Source organism: Erpetoichthys calabaricus, chromosome 5, assembly GCF_900747795.2.
Source record: "Erpetoichthys calabaricus chromosome 5, fErpCal1.3, whole genome shotgun sequence".
Classification (NCBI taxonomy): Eukaryota; Metazoa; Chordata; class Cladistia; order Polypteriformes; family Polypteridae; genus Erpetoichthys; species Erpetoichthys calabaricus.
The window spans coordinates 247520594-247538465 of record NC_041398.2 but is presented as its reverse complement, the minus strand read 5'-3'; the positions used below and the strand labels follow the sequence as shown (position 1 = coordinate 247538465).

General features: G+C 41.3%; 2 protein-coding genes across 6 annotated transcripts in view; one reads left to right on the top strand and one right to left on the bottom strand.

The window, feature by feature from the left end:
- Positions 1-17872, bottom strand: part of inpp4b (inositol polyphosphate-4-phosphatase type II B) — a 533162-nt gene that overhangs the window by 265062 nt on the left and 250228 nt on the right. For all 5 annotated transcript variants that reach the window (XM_051928128.1, XM_051928130.1, XM_051928129.1 and 2 more), the window contains one exon: positions 1685-1796. In XM_051928128.1, the coding sequence (XP_051784088.1) occupies positions 1685-1796 (112 nt within the window). The remainder of the gene's footprint in view (positions 1-1684; positions 1797-17872) is intronic.
- LOC114652371 (interleukin-15-like) overlaps positions 1-17872 on the top strand; it is a 523178-nt gene that overhangs the window by 416180 nt on the left and 89126 nt on the right. The gene's annotated exons all lie outside the window — the stretch shown is intronic.

Below are 17872 nucleotides of genomic sequence, written 5' to 3'. Positions count from 1 at the left end.
ATAGATAGATAGATAGATAGATAGATAGATAGATAGATAGATAGATAGATAGATAGATAGATAGATAGATGAAAGGCACTATATGATAGATAGATAGATAGATAGATAGATAGATAGATAGATAGATAGATAGATAGATAGATAGATGAAAGGCACTATATGATAGATAGATAGATAGATAGATAGATAGATAGATAGATAGATAGATAGATAGATAGATAGATAGATAATGTGAAAGGGACTAATCATAATTATTCTTAGTTATGTTTATCTATCTATATAAATCTATCTTATTTAATAAGGTCACTGAAGTGACAGAGGGTGCCGATTATGCCACACACACACACACACTCTCTGAGTTAATGACAAAGACTGGCAGCTCGTTATTTTCCTCCAGACTGTGTGTCACAGTGTAGCTCACATCATACTTAACTATGTTTTACTAACATGATGGAATTCTATGAGAAAGGACTCAGGAGTCATAGTGGACTCGACACTATCAACTGCCAGACAAGCCATTTAGAAGGCTGTTATGACCGCAGTGTCCCCATCTTCAAGCAAGATAAGATACCATGTCAGAAAGCTCAGATCACCTCAAACTGGTTTCTTGAACATGACAATAAGCTCACTGGACTCAAATGGCCTCCATAATCACCAGTCATCAATCCAGCAGAGCACCTTTGGGATATGGTGGAACAGGAGGTTTGCATCGTTGTTTTGCTGCCTAAGGTAAAGTCATCCCTGATGGAGGATCGCAGGAATCGTGGGGTAGAGGGGTCCTTTCATCGGATTGGCTGGCCCAGCGCTGTCTCAGCTGTGGAATGGCCAATTGGGGGAGGCAGCTTGATGGATGAGGTCTCCAGGATTCTAAACATATCCAAATCTTCTTATGTGATATCATCTACTGTTAAATTTTGCTGCGTACTTCTAAAAATTTTATTTTTATAGAGTATTAAGGATTTGTTCTGTTGTGTGTATTGTATTGTATTGACCCCCTTTCTTTTGACACCCACTGCACGCCCAACCTACCTGGTAAGGGGTCTCTCTTTGAACTGCCTTTCCTGAGGTTTCTTCCATTTTTTCCCTACAAGGTTTTTTTTTTTTTGGGAGTTTTTCCTTGTCTTTATAGAGAGTCAAGGCTGGGGGGCTGTCAAGAGGCAGGGTCTGTTAAAGCCCATTGTGGCACTTCCTGTGTGATTTTGGGCTCTACAAAAATAAATTGTATTGTATTGTATTGTATTGTATCATGGATGTGCGGCCGACAAATCTGGAGCAACTGGGTGTTCTCATGTCAATATATGGAGCAAAATCCCTGAGGAATGCTTCCAGCACCTTGTTGAGTTTATGACACAGAGAATTAGGGCAGTTCTGAAGGCCAAAGGGGGTCCAACCCGGGGACTAGCAAGGTGTACCTAATAAAGTGGCCAGGGAGTGTATACCACGTTTGTGAAGAAATGACTTTGACATGAAAAATACCAAACTTATCCTTCAACAGCTTCTAGAGGTCCGGTAGCAGCAGGCCATCTAGTCAGACTGCCCCCTTCACTTAATGCCCTCCTCGGGGTCCCATCATAGCTTCCTGCCTCCCTTGCCCACAAGGCCTGTCCACAACGCAAATCTACTTTGTGGCATTAGCAGCAATTCAAACATTTGGAGGTCTTTTCGTCCTGCACACTGTTGTTACCTTGTGTTCCTGGGCTTCTGTGGAGATTTGCTCGACATCTCCATCCTCTATCTCCCCCATCTTCAGACAGTTCACCACTATGGTGCCCGCTCTGTTCGTACCATCGGGGCTTCTGCATGTGAAAGAAAGAAAAAAAGAATGAAATGGGGGGTGAGATACAAGTGGGACTGCTAACTTGAGACCAACAGCCAGTGCCCACCTTGGCCTGCTGATGTCAAGAGATGTCAGCAGGTCATCCAAGAATGAGCAGGGCGTTGAAATATTACCAAGATACCGTTACTCAGTTCTTCCTGCTAAGCCCACTTAATCTATCCACCCATCCTATTGTAAAAGCATGAGGCTAAAGGCAAGAACAAAACTTGGATGGGATGTAAGTCATCACAGGACACACACACACACACACACACACACACACACTCGCCTATCGACAATGAATGAAGACATTCAGAATCTACTGTTCATCCTCCATATTTCCATTACTTTAAAAACAACCTGGAAAACATGAGAACCACAGTAAGCATCAGGGAGCCAGCCGGGCAACTCCGGTTAATGTCAGAAACATAAAAGTATTATGGTTTATAAATAAAAAAAGAAAAATTAGCCAATCCAGCCTCTAAATAACAAAAGGAAAAAAAATAACAGCCACAAGAAATAAAATGAAGGACATCAGGATACAAGCAGCTTGGGAGCTCCTTCTGCACCAGAGTCCTGGGTCAGAAAGACATGTGACACTTTGGGCACGCCCCCTCTTATTTAATCATGACCAGAAGGGGCGGGGCCTTCACTGCGGTCTCCAGGCAGTGTCAGTCACTGGAGCTCGAGCCAACAGTTAGCGACAGCGCCTCCTCTCGGTCCGGGGTGGGACTGCGCACCTTACTTAAACCCTGAAGGTGAACACCCCAGGCGCAAATGCCTGACCAACCTTAGGGTTACATTAGCAGCAAACATTACAAGGTCTCACTAAGTCTCTGAAAGGATCGTTGGTCTGCAGAGCTCCAGACCTGCTCTCCACCACAAATCTGACCCTGACACTTCAACGGAGATTTTAACTCTCCATCAGGGATGCCTTCTGAAAATGTTATGTTTAAGACATTCAACTAAAATTAATCACAAACAACTCACAGCTAACAACAAGATGGCGATATTATGTAATGAGGACTCTACTGTGTATTAAAGCTTTTGGAGTTTGGGCTCCATTTGTAAATCCATGACATTGTGATGTGCTGTTAAAAGGTGTGGATTTAATGAAGTCAGTCAGCACATGAAAGCAAGCAGATGAAAGGCACTATATGATAGATAGATAGATAGATAGATAGATAGATAGATAGATAGATAGATAGATAGATAGATAGATAGATAGATAGATAGATAGATAGATGTGAAAGGCACTATATGATAGATAGATAGAGAGATAGATAGATAGATAGATAGATAGATAGATAGATAGATAGATAGATAGATAGATAGATAGATAGATGTGAAAGGCACTATATGATAGATAGATAGATAGATAGATAGATAGATAGATAGATAGATAGATAGATAGATAGATGTGAAAGGCACTATATGATAGATAGATAGATAGATAGATAGATAGATAGATAGATAGATAGATAGATGTGAAAGGCACTATATGATAGATAGATAGATAGATAGATAGATAGATAGATAGATAGATAGATAGATAGATAGATAGATAGATAGATGTGAAAGGCACTATATGATAGATAGATAGATAGATAGATAGATAGATAGATAGATAGATAGAAGTGAAAGGCACTATATGATAGATAGATAGATAGATAGATAGATAGATAGATAGATAGATAGATAGATAGATAGATAGATGTGAAAGGCACTATATGATAGATAGATAGATAGAGATAGATAGATAGATAGATAGATAGATAGATAGATAGATAGATGTGAAAGGCACTATATGATAGATAGATAGATAGATAGATAGATAGATAGATAGATAGATAGATAGATAGATAGATAGATGTGAAAGGCACTATATGATAGATAGATAGATAGATAGATAGATAGATAGATAGATAGATAGATAGATAGATAGATAGATAGATAGATGTGAAAGGCACTATATGATAGATAGATAGATAGATAGATAGATAGATAGATAGATAGATAGATAGATAGATAGATAGATAGATAGATAGATAGATAGATGTGAAAGGCACTATATGATAGATAGATAGATAGATAGATAGATAGATAGATAGATGTGAAAGGCACTATATGATAGATAGATAGATAGATAGATAGATAGATAGATAGATGTGAAAGGCACTATATGATAGATAGATAGATAGATAGATAGATAGATAGATAGAAGTGAAAGGCACTATATGATAGATAGATAGATAGATAGATAGATAGATAGATAGATAGATAGATAGATAGATGTGAAAGGCACTATATGATAGATAGATAGATAGATAGATAGATAGATAGATAGATAGATAGATAGATAGATAGATAGATAGATAGATGTGAAAGGCACTATATGATAGATAGATAGATAGATAGATAGATAGATAGATAGATAGATAGATAGATAGATAGATAGATAGATGTGAAAGGCACTATATGATAGATAGATAGATAGATAGATAGATAGATAGATAGATAGATAGATAGATAGATAGATAGATAGATGTGAAAGGCACTATATGATAGATAGATAGATAGATAGATAGATAGATAGATGTGAAAGGCACTATATGATAGATAGATAGATAGATAGATAGATAGATAGATAGATAGATAGATAGATAGATAGATAGATAGATAGATAGATAGATGTGAAAGGCACTATATGATAGATAGATAGATAGATAGATAGATAGATAGATAGATAGATAGATAGATAGATAGATAGATAGATAGATAGATGTGAAAGGCACTATATGATAGATAGATAGATAGATAGATAGATAGATAGAGAAAGGCATTACATAAGATAGATAGATAGATAGATAGATAGATAGATAGATAGATAGATAGATAGTGGAAGGCATTACATAAGATATGAAAGGCACTATATAATAGATAGATAGATAGATAGATAAAAGTATGGCCTGCAGGGGGCGCTCCATCTATATATAATATGCTCTTTCCCCAAGTACTTTGACTATGGAGGCGTCCCAGCTGGGTTAGGGCCAGATATGAAAGGCACTATATCATTAATAGTGTGACCTCTAGGGGGCGTCACCAAGCCCCAAACCCCAGGCACAACCACACTAAGACAGTCCTGTGTGCAAAGAAATGCTTTTTCTTATTCACAATTCCTTTTTCTAAAGCCCACACCACAATTTCCAATCCACAATCCCTCTTTCTACTCTTCCAGTTGAGCTTTGCCACCACGAATGAGAAAATTAGTGTGACGCCTGTGATCATTTTCTTGTATTTTATACATATGTCTCATCAGATTGATGCTTTATTTATAAGTTTCTTTTATCAGATTGCACGCCATACAGCACACTCTTCTGTGCTTGGCTCTGTGAAGGACCATCATATCTGTACGTGTGCTTCTTGTCTTACACTCGGATAAGACAATAATAAGGCCGGTATTTTCACATCAATAAAATGTGTGACTCGTTAGTTTAAAAAGTAATTGGACTATGTAATGTGTGTTACTTTTAACGTGTCACGCTGCTGCTGCTCTCCAGATTGTGCGGCTGAGTTTAGCACTGGAGTACTGAGACTGATTATTTCAGCCAGAAGAAGGAACAGAGCAGTCGCTCAAGGAATTGTGTTTGGTGGACGTTTCTACCTGTGGATGCTGAAGCAAAAACTATGTGCAGGCTGCACAGAGTGCAACTGACATGCGCGGACTACAGAATCCTTCGCAGTAACCCAGTTATTGGTTTATATGGCCACAGAGTTGGGTAATTTGTATACAAATCGACTTCTGGTTTTTCAGAGGCCAATAACCCGATTTCTCTAACTGGAAAAAGGGTTTACATGGCATTTTAGAAATCAGAATTTTTATGAATTATTTACTTATTGAAACAAAAAATCCAAAGCAAAAATAACAAAAAAATTTGCAGAGATGGGGGAAGCCTGTGAAATCTGTCTGGCCACCAAGATTTACAGAAAATCAGAGCAGGGACCAACAACGCAAACCTGAAAAGCGCGCCCATCTCTTTTGGTCTGGACGAGGCTCAGCTCGCTTCTTGGCATTAAATATAAGAAGCAGGAACTCGTCCCTCGCTCGGCTAATGATGTCTTCATCTTAAAATGACAGTGCGAGATGACAGCGCCGTGGAGCTGAAGAGTGCCACCTGTGTGAAAGGTCCCTGTCGTTGTGGCAGAGCTAATACAATCCCTGATGGGTCAGATTGTATCTGGCATGAGTGGCTCTCTAATTAGAGCTGACAGTCACTCTCAGCCATTTATTATATTTAAAACCGAGGCTGACGCTCTGCAGCCCTACTGGCTCAGACGCACACATTTTACATTCTGAAAACTGCAACATCTAAATGAAGGCCTTTCGTGGCACCTGGCTACCTGCGTTTAATATGGTGCCACCCACGGCCTTTCACAAGCCCAGATGCTTCTTACAAGCTGGAGTACAGGCAAGTAAAAGGAATGCTCCACCCAAAAAATTATAATTATATATATATTATATATAGTAGATGCCACATGGGTTGGACGGGCATCCCAGTCAGAAGAAAACCAGGAAGGAAGGAAGTATATATATACATATATATATATATATATATATATTTATATATATACTGTATATATACACACACACATAGACTATATATATATATATACTGTATATATATATATATATATATATACTGTATATATATTGTGAGCCACTAGGGGGCGTACTACCACCCTAACCCAGACACACACTCCACACGTTTATTTACAGTTTACAATGCCAGTAACCACAATGCAACACACCAATCTCCATTCAGTCCCTTCTTGCTGCCAGTCCTTCTCCCTCCACTCCTCCTCAGGCTTTGTCCTCTCCTCCCGACTCTGGCCATCAAATGGGGTGAGGCGGCTCCTTTTTATAGGGCACCTGGATGGACACCTGGTGCCTAACGAGCTTCTTGTGACCAAATAAGGCCCTGGAAAGGTCCATGCACCCCCCTGGCGGGGGCCACGGGTTCCAACAGGGTTGAGCCCCTAAGCTCATAACCCGTAACCCCACTGGAAACCAAGGGGGCTGCCCTCTATTGGCCCAGGGAAGAAACTGTCCTGACAATCCTCTTTGCCCCAGTCCCAGGCAAGGACCCTGGCCACCCATCACAATGAGTTGGTTTCCAGAGGGGGGAATTTTTTATTTCCAGTTATTTAATTTGTCCAATTACTTTTGAGCCCCTGAAATAAAGGGATTGTGTTCAAAAAATGCTTTAGTAGCCTCACATTTTTATGCAATTGTTTTGTTCACCCCACTGAATTAAAGCTGAAAGTCTGCACTTCAACTGCATCTGAGTTGTTTCATTTAAAATTCATTGTGGTAATGTACAGAACCAAAATTAGAAAAAAGTGGTCTCTGTCCAAATATTTATGGACCTAACTGTATATATACACACATATGCCAACCATTCTCTAATTTAAAAACCACTCAATGCCCCAGACCCCAATGTGTGTCACGTATGTCACCACAGCCGACAAACAAAGAAGTTGCAGAGAAGAAATACAAACACAAACCAAGGAGCACAGCCCAGCTGAGACACAACAGCTTCCACCACCACCACGATGATGTCCATTTGTAGAAAGCCCACCATATCTCTGTGAACATAAAGTGAGAGACTTGATGAGCCTCCAGTAAAAGCACGTAAACCCCTCCTGGATGCCAGTGCTGAAAATTTTAGAAGCGATTGCTCACTTGACACATCGCTAAATGTAAGAAGAAAGGACCTCGAGAAGTAAACGCGTTCCAGAGATTTCGGTCTTATTAGCCACCGACTACGGAGTAGCAGTGAAGCTGCCATTTATTTGGGCTCATTACTGTTATTACCGTGACCGCCATTCATGCCCCGGGGGCACACGCGTCTTGTCATTTAGGCAGCTTCAGTAAATTCATGGAGGCCTAAAACCACAGCAGCCTGCATGGATCATCTGCCCATCGAGTAAACTGAGCTCAATTTAGCAGCAACTTCTGCTTGCTTAAACCCACCACAAGTGAGTTCTGAGATTTCAGCCTTGACTCACCACCCCAACCAAACCCATCTCCCCAGTGGATGGTGGGACCACTTTAGGATTAGAATTAAATACTGTGGTGTGATCTGTTGGGTCACACACATGCACTTTGGGGACAGCTGAAAGGTGCCGCTGGTGGTAATTCCTCACCAATCCACAGGGTGGCGCTGTATTCTAATGCCTCTTCTCTTCCTACCTCTACAGACCAGACGAGTGACAACCTCACCTCTTCTGACATCACTTCCAGTGATCGTCAGACACCTATGTGTGACAGTGTAAAATAAGTTTCATTGCTGTATTTGTTCCATCCATCCATCCATCCATTTTCCAACCCGCTGAATCCGAACACAGGGTCACGGGGGTCTGCTGGAGCCAATCCCAGCCAACACAGGGCACAAGGAAGGGAACCAATCCTGGGCAGGGTGCCAACCCACCGCAGGCTGTATTTGTTGTCTTTCATATTTTTATTATTTCCATCAGTATTTTTTCTTCTTATTATTATGATAGATAGAAATAGATAGATAGATAGATAGATAGATAGATAGATAGATAGATAGATAGATAGATAGATAGATAGATAGATAGATAGATAGATAGATAGATAGATAGATAGAATTTAATTTTAGTATAGTAGGCAAGATAGATAGATAGATAGATAGATAGATAGATAGATAGATAGATAGATAGATAGATAGATAGATAGATAGATAGATAGATAGAATTTAATTTTAGTATAGTAGGCAAGATAGATAGATAGATAGATAGATAGATAGATAGATAGATAGATAGATAGATAGAATTTAATTTTAGTATAGTAGGCAAGATAGATAGATAGATAGATAGATAGATAGATAGATAGATAGATAGATAGATAGATAGATAGATAGATAGAATTTAATTTTAGTATAGTAGGCAAGATAGATAGATAGATAGATAGATAGATAGATAGATAGATAGATAGATAGATAGATAGATAGATAGATAGATAGATAGATAGATAGATAGATAGATAGATAGAATTTAATTTTAGTATAGTAGGTAAGATAGATAGATAGATAGATAGATAGATAGATAGATAGATAGATAGATAGATAGATAGATAGATAGAATTTAATTTTAGTATAGTAGGCAAGATAGATAGATAGATAGATAGATAGATAGATAGATAGATAGATAGATAGATAGATAGACACTTTATTAATCCCAAGGGGAAATTCACAATTCATAGAAAGTACTGTGTCTTTACATTTGTCTCTGTTCCTTGTCCTTCGTGGGTAGGGCCACAGGAGGCGGGGCCTCCTTGACATCACCACTCCCGAGTCATCCTGCTAATTATCTTGTTAAGTCAGCTGAGAAGACTCAGGAGTTAGGAATCATTCCTTTGTTGGAGTTTTCTGTACATTTGACTGAGTGAGTTTACATACTGTAACGGGCGGCTGGGTCCCATGCCCAGCCAGGACACCTCTGCTGCATATGTTCCTGTGGAGCAGCCATGGGCTCCTCAGTACCTCCCCCGGGATGCTTGGTGGCAGCCTTCCTGGTTGACAATGGCGCCTCAATTTCCCGCAGGGTTCCATGGGAGATGGAGTTCTCCACAACCCTGTGGGGATCTGGGGTGGCTGCCAGGGGGCGCTGCATGGATCCCGGAGCCAACATGGACAGCTCTACAGCACCACCCAGAAGTGCAATTAGCAACAGGTGATCAAGCACCTGGAGCACTTCCGAGTGGGCTATAAAAAGGGCCAGCATCCATCACTCAGGAGCCAGAATCGGGAGGAAGAGGACGAGGTTGCCTGGGAGGAGTGGTGGTGCCAGTGGAAGAGTGTTTGTTGGTCAGTGTTTGGGTGTGCTTTTGGGACTGTGTTGTGGCTGGAGGGATTACGGGGAAGACGTGGTGTCCTCCAGCTGAAGAAAAATAAAGCATGTGTCTTTTTAACACGTGCCTCAGTGTGAATCTGTGCCAGGTTCTGGCGCTATAAAGTGTCTAATTCAAAATACACACTCAAAAACCAGAATTGTGATATCTCAGCTAGGATTCCTCCCCTGGCTGGGGTTCAAATTCTTGTTTAATGTCCTTTTTATTCTTGGTTGAGCCATTTACTTATGTTAATGTTGCTGTTGTTCTTTGTGGACCTGGAGAAAGCACATGACAGGGTGACAAGAGAGGAGCTGTGGTATTGTATGAGGAAGTCAGGAGTGGCAGAGAAGTACGTAAGAGTGGCACAGGATATGTACGAGGGAAGTGTGACAGTGGTGAGGTCTGTGGTAGGAGTGACGAAGGGGGGATTACATCAGGGATCGGCTCTGAGCCCTTTCTTATTTGTAATGCTGATGGACAGGCTGACAGATGAGATTACACAGGAGTCCCCGTGGACTGTGATGTCTGCTGATGACGTTGTGATCTGTAGTGAGAGTAGGGAGCAGGTTGAGGAGACCCTGGGGAGGTGGAGATATGCTGTAGAGAGGAGAGGAATGAAGGTCAGTAGGACCACCAAGACAGAATACATGTGTGTCAATGAGAGGGAGGTCAGTGGAATGATGAGGATGAGGGGAGTAGAGTTGGCGAAGGTGGATGAGTTTAAATACTTGGGATCAACAGCACAGAGTAACGGGGATTGTGGAAGAGAAGTGAAAAAGAGAGTGCAGGCAGGGTGGAGTGGGTGGAGAAGAGTGTCAGGAGTGATTGGTGACAGACAGGGAAGGTCTACAGGACGGCAGTGAGACCAGCTATGTTATATGGGTTGGAGACGGTGGCACAGGACACACACCTGGAGGTGGCAGAGTTAAAGATGTTAAGATTTGCATTGGGTGTGACGAGGGTGGACAGGATTAGAAATGAGGACATTAGAGGGTCAGCTCAAGTTGCACGGTTGGGAGACAAAGTCAGAGAGGCGAGATTGCGTTGGTTTGGACCTGTGCAGAGGAGAGATACAGGGAATACTGGGAGAAGGGTGCTAAGGATAGAGCTGCCAGGGAAGAGGAGAAGAGGAAGGTCTAAGAGAAGGTTTATGGATGTGGTGAGAGAGGACATGCAGGTGATGGGGGTGACAGAAGAAGATGACGAGGACAGGAAGATATGGAAGAAGATGATCCGCTGTGGCAACCCCTAATGGGAGCAGCCGAAAGAAGATTGTTGCAGCTGGAGTCAAGGAGGATCAGAGAGACGGGGCGAGTGCTCGTGGACACTTTGCAAAAGGAGAAGAGTCATTGTGGAGAGTCTGGGCAGCATCAATTCTGTTGAATTAGCCGAGGGCTGTTACAGAGGTTCCGTGTTGTGGCTATGATCCAGTCTGCTGACTTAAGTGAGCAGATTAAGAGTGCAGAGAAGCCGAAGGAACTTAAGGTAGACAGGAGGATCCACAGTGTGGCTGCCACCATCTAGAAGGAAAGGGAGAAAGGGAGATCTGTGGGGTACAGATTAATGTGGCAGTTTGGGTTTGTGGGGCACCAATAAAAGTGGGCTATGCAACCAGGATTTATGCTAATGGCTATGAAGCACCATCTGTTGAAATAACAAATTAAATGCATTTTATTACTACAAATGTTTGTGATGCACCATCTGTTGAAATTACAAATGTATTGCATTTTATTACAACAAATGCTTCTAATGCGCCATCTGTTGGAATGACAAATGAAATGCATTTTATTACTACAAATGTTTCTGGTGAACTATCTGTTGGAATGACAAATGCAAGGTATATGCCTTTTGTTATATGTCATTTGGTATGGGATTTGTAGAAGCTGTGGTTAATATTTGCAATGTGCCACCTGTTGAAATATTACTACAAATGTTTATGATGTGCCAACTTTTGGAATGATGGGGTGATAGCAACCAGATGGACACATAACTGCAGAGACATTTATTCCTTTTATTATGATGGACTAGCTGTAGGGTTGAAATTTAAATTATCAACGTAAACCTCAGCATTAATGTTAACAGTGTGCCATCTATTGAAATGTATTTTTTAATGCATGTACACATAAAACACATTTATTTGTCATTCCTACAGATGGCATATCACAAAAACATGTAGTAATAAAATGTATTACTACAAATACTTCTGATGCATCATCTGTTGTAATGACAAATGTAATGCAGTTTATAATTACAAATGCTTCTAATGCGCCATTTGTTGGAATGACAAATGCAATGCATTTTATTACTACAAACGTCTGTAATGCACCATTTGTTGAAACGATAAATGCAATGCCTATTATTACCACAAAGAGTTCGGATGCACCATCTGTTAGAATTACAAATGCGTTGAATTTTATTACAACAAATGCGTCTGATGCGCCATCTGTTGGAATGACAAAATGCATTTTATTAGTACAAATGGTTCAGATGTGCCATCTGTTGAAATGACATATGCAATGCATTACAACAAATAGTTCTGATGTGCCATCTGTTGGAATGACAAATGCAATGCATTTTTTACTACAAATATTTGTGTTGCTCCATCTGTTGAAATGATAAATGCAGTGCATTTATTTTACAAATCTTTGCGATGCGCCATTAGTTGGAATGATAAATGCAATGCAGTGTATTATTACAAATATTTATTTGCAATGCATCATTTGTTGGAATGACAAATGCAAAGCAAATTTATTACTACAAATGTTTGCAAGTTGCCATCTGTTGAAATGACAAAATGTAATGCATTACAACAAATAGTTCTGATGTGCCATCTGTTGGAATGAAAAATGCAATGCATTACAACAAATAGTTCTGATGTGCCATCTGTTGGAATGACAAATGCAATGCATTTTTTACTACAAATATTTGTGTTGCTCCATCTGTTGAAATGATAAATGCAGTGCATTTATTTTACAAATCTTTGTGATTCGCCATTAGTTGGAATGACAAATGCAATGCACTGTATTATTACAAATATTTATTTGCAATGCATCATTTGTTGGAATGACAAATGCAATGCAAATTTATTACTACAAATGTTTGCGAGTTGCCATCTGTTGGAATGACAAATGCAATCCATTTCATTATTACAAATGTTTCTGATGCACCATCTGTTGGAATGACAATTTCAAATGTTAATGCTGAGGTCCAAGTTGATTATTTAGCCTTCAACCCATCTTAGTCGGTAGCACAGCTAGTTGTCTAATTTTGACCCTGCATTGCTTTGATTTTAAAGCCTTGTCTGTCTCAGATGTTCTGAAGGAAGTGAGTGCCCATTAGCAGTGGGCACAGGGCATATAAACTTCTATGTGCTGTGGAGACGGTGCCTATAGTGATATTTATTTATAATGTGTCCCAATTCCAATTCTATAATGAGTGTAATTAATCTTGGGAGTAACTGGGAAGATAGTCCTGCGCTTTACGAACATAACCTCACCACGGCCGACTAGCAGGAACGGAGCGGTGTTTGGCACTTAATAAACAGAGAGAAAAAAAAAAGTGTTATGTTTGCAATTAATTGGCAAATCCATCTAATTGCGCTGACACCAGCAGGCTACACGCTGTCGTTGATGCACGCCGTTTAATTAATATCATACGAGCAGGCAAAATTGAATCTGTTATGCATTAGAGGTAATTCTAATGTGCTGTTAAAGTACACACTGCATTTATCTTGATTATTTTAGTTTGTCACTTTGTTTGCCTGATACACTGACCTCTTGTCTCTGTGTATTAAACAGTCTGCGTTTAAAATAAAAGTGCCTATTATCAGCAGTAGGAGGCGCTCTTGATACATTCCCAATCCATGCAAAGACTCCAAAGAGGCCAAGTGATGACAATATGGAGGTTTATTAAAAGAACAAAAAAATAAAAAACAAGGACGACTTAAAAAAAACCAAAAAAAAAAAAAAAAAACCTGGTGGTCTTAGGGGCTAAGATTGACAGATGAAACCCCCAACTAACCCCAATCCTAATAATTCCAACTGAAAGTGTAGGGTGTAGGTGGGTGCAAATGTGGCTCACAAGATAAGGGGATCGGAGGGTTATAGTGAGGGGAACTGCGCCAAATGTGGGTGATGTTAAGAGTGGTGTCCAGAAGGGGTCACTGCTAGGGTGGCCACTTTATTAGGCACACCTAATGCAGGATAATGTGCCGTGTCACAAATCATCTCAGACTGGTGTCTTGAATGTGACAAGAAGTTCACCGGACTCAAAATGGCCGCCACAGTCGCTAGATCTCAATCCAACAGAGCACGTTTGGGATGCGGTGGAACGGGAGATTGGCATCACGTAATGATGTAGCGACTATAGAACACACGAGGGGGGTACCCAGAAATAATTTTACTTAATAGTTTTAATAATTTTTACGGGCGGCATGGTGGCGCAGTGGGTAGTGCTGCTGCCTCACAGTTAGGTGACCTGTGATTCGCTTCCCGGGTCCTCCCTGCGTGGAGTTTGCATGTTCTCCCCGTGTCTCCGTGGGTTTCCTCCCACAGTCCAAAGACATGCAGGTTAGGTGGATTGGCGATTCTAAATTGGCCCTAGTGTGTGCTTGGTGTGTGGGTGTGTGTCCTGCGGTGGGTTGGCACCCTGCCCAGGATTGGTTCCTGCCTTGTGCCCTGTGTTGGCTGGGATTGGCTCCAGCAGACCCCTGTGACCCTGTGTTCGGATTCAGCGGGTTGGAAAATGGATGGAAAATTTTTACTTCCTAAAACTTTTGTCTCCCTCAAAGTCCTCTCCATGTGAATGAATGCACTCATCCCAACGGTTTTCTCCTTGGTAGAAACATTTTCGGAATCGCCAAAGAGGAACGTTGTCCAAAGGCCTGCAGCGAATTTTTTCTTTAACTTCATCCACGGTACAAAAACGCTTTTCCTTTGAGTCCTTTTTTTCATATGAACAAATCACACGGAGCAAAGATCAGGCAAGTAGAGAAGGTGGCAAGAACTCCAAGACACGCAAGTCAATTCCCAAAATCTCTTCAACAGTCCAACAACAATCTCCATAAATTGCATTGCCAAATTCATCAAGATTTTCTTCAGTCCTAATTGTGGGAAGGTCGGCCAGCTCTCAGTTGGTCTTCAAGTGACGTTTCCCCTCATTTGAAAAATGGCTCGAAAACCACTCGTAGACCTGCGTTTTACTTAAAGCTTCCTCTTTAAAAGCAGTTTCAAGCCTCACTACACTATCAGCAGCTGCTTTCCCCAAGAGAAAACAAAATTGAACGCAGACTCGCCATTCTTTATGATCACCCATGAGAAAAACCTCAGAACATGTTTAATAAGCTCCAAGAAAAACCCGACACGGAAAGGCGAACAAACAATACAGAGCAACGCCACTGGGCACACTGGCACAGAATACTGTAAGTGTGCCACACCTAGCAGCGAAATTCGCAACTAAGTCAAGAGGTGCATATTCCGCTTCTTTTTGGGTACCCCCCCTCATATATTGTATTACTAGCTGTCCCATGTAGCTCCGGCCGTGAAGAAGTGAAACAGGACAAACTTTAAAAATGAATAAACAAACAGGTATCGCTAGCTAAGCAGAGGCAAGGTGCGCTCCAACACATGGCGAGAGGTACAGTGATTCAAACGGAGGCTGGCGCGGGAGTGAGGAGGGCCCTGCCTGGCTCCCCACTCCTGAGGTCCCGCTTCCCCCTTCCCTCAGCCCGCTGCGTGTCTCTCGAATAAATCGCTCCTGCAAGTGAACTATGATAGTTAAAGTGATGAGAGAAGTTGCAAAATCAACCGGAATGTTCAAGCAAATTCTAGAAAAAAACCCGATCTAAATCCATTAAGTACTTCTCTCGTGAAAAGCGAACAGACAGACAGACATTGGATTTTGTACATATACAGATAATGTGTATAAACACACACACACACACACACACACACATACAATATATATATATGCATACATAAGTGATACACAAATACACAGGCTAGCTGTGAGAATAAAATCACCAGCATAGACCCCAACGTTGATGTTTGCAGTGCTCCGTCTATTGAAATGAATCTTGTAATGCATGCGGTATTAAACATTTTCCATTCCAACAGATGGATCACAGACATTTGTAGAGTAGTAAAATGCATTATTACAAACATCTGTGATGCACCATCTGTTGAAATCCATCCATCCATCCATGTTCCAACCCGCTGAATCCGAACACAGGGTCACGGGGGTCTGCTGGAGCCAATCCCAGCCAACACAGGGCACAAGGCAGGAACCAATCCTGGGCAGGGTGCCAGCCCACCGCAGATCTGTTGAAATGACAAACGCAATTTACATGTCTCTCTGTTAAATGCAATTTGGTATGGAATTCAAAAAAACACGGTTAATGTTTGTGATGCACCATTTGTTAGAATGGCGATGCATTTTTTTTTACTACAAATGTTTGTGATGCGCCATCTGTTGAAATAGCAATGCATTTTTTACCACACGTTTGTGATGCACCATCTATTGGAATGACAAATGAAATGCACATGTCTCTCTGTTAAATGCCATTTGGTATGGAATTCATAAAAACACTTAATGTTTGTGATGCACCATCTGTTTGAATAGCAATGCATTTTTTACTACACATGTTTGTGATGCACCATCTGTTGAAATGATAAATGCAATGCACATGTCTCTCTGTTAAATACCATTTGGTATGGGATTCATAAAAACACTTAATGTTTGTGATGCACCATCTGTTGGAATAGCAATGCATTTTTACTACAAAAGTTTGTGATGCACCATCTGTTGGAATAGCAATGCATTTTTTTACTACACATGTTTGTCATGCACCATCTGTTGAAATGACAAATGAATTGCACATGTCTCTCTGTTAAATGCCATTTGGTATGGGATTCATAAAAACACTAAATGTTTGTGATGCACCATCTGTTTGAATGATAAATGCAATGCACATGTCTCTCTGTTAAATGCCATTTGGTATGGGATTCATAAAAACACTAAATGTTTGTGATGCACCATCTGTTTGAATAGCAATGCGTTTTTTGGCTGCACGACGCTTCGAAGTTTGTGATCCCTGAACACAGACGAGTCCTGGTGGTCTCCATGAGACTCCTGTCACCTGTCCCACTTGTCCTGCTCCAGCTGGGTCAGGTGTGAAGGGGGTCTTCTACCAGACCGCGTGGTTCACTTCCTCCCATAGATGTTCATATCAGAGATCACAGAAGGCCCCTTCAGAAGAGTCCGATGTTTTGTTGTTCGCCATTCTTGTTTTGGCTCCTTATCCTATTGGAGGGTCCGTGACCTGTGACTGACTCTGAGCTTTCTGACACTCGGCAGTCATTTTCACTCCAGAATGTCTTGAGATTCCATTGTTCTCTGCACAGACTTAAGAACCCCTGTGCCAGACACAGCCCCAAAACACAACCACGTCTCCTTCATGTGTCACAGTAGGTCTGGTGGTCTTTTCTGTGAAGAATGTGGACATGGGAATTGATGTGACTTGCCAGAAATTTCCAGTTTTGTCTCATCTGTCCAAAGCACCTTCTCCCAGAAGCACTGTGGCTCGTCAATATACATTTGAGCAAATTCCAGTCTGGCTTTTCTATATGGGGTCCTCCAGGGTCTTCTTCCATTCAAATGGTGTGGTCAGACACTGATGGACCTTGGAGTTCAGCTGGTATCTCTTTGGAGGTTGTCTACCATTCTCTGTCTCCATCTGCGTCCTGGGAGGTCAGCTACAGACCCAGTGACCTTCAACTTCATGATATTTGCAACTGTCGTCACAGGCCCATCAAGCTGCTTGGAGATGGTGGTCTTCTAGCCTCTGCCTTTAACCCTCTTGTCCACCATTTCCTTTCTGTTCTCCTCAGACAGCTCCCTATCTCCTTTGCTTTCTCTGGTCCTGTTCAGTGCGGGACACACGATGACACCAAACTGCAAAGTGACGTCTTCTCTCCATTTCAGTCGACTGATTGCTCGATTGGAGACGCGTGTGTGACACAAATTCAAAAAAACGGCGAGCTTGAAAAATCAGTGATTGAGGGTCTTTTCTGGGGGGGGGGTCCCAGCAAATGTGTACAGGCCGTGTGGAATAAGCAACACGTGATCTTCTGTCATGCTGGCTT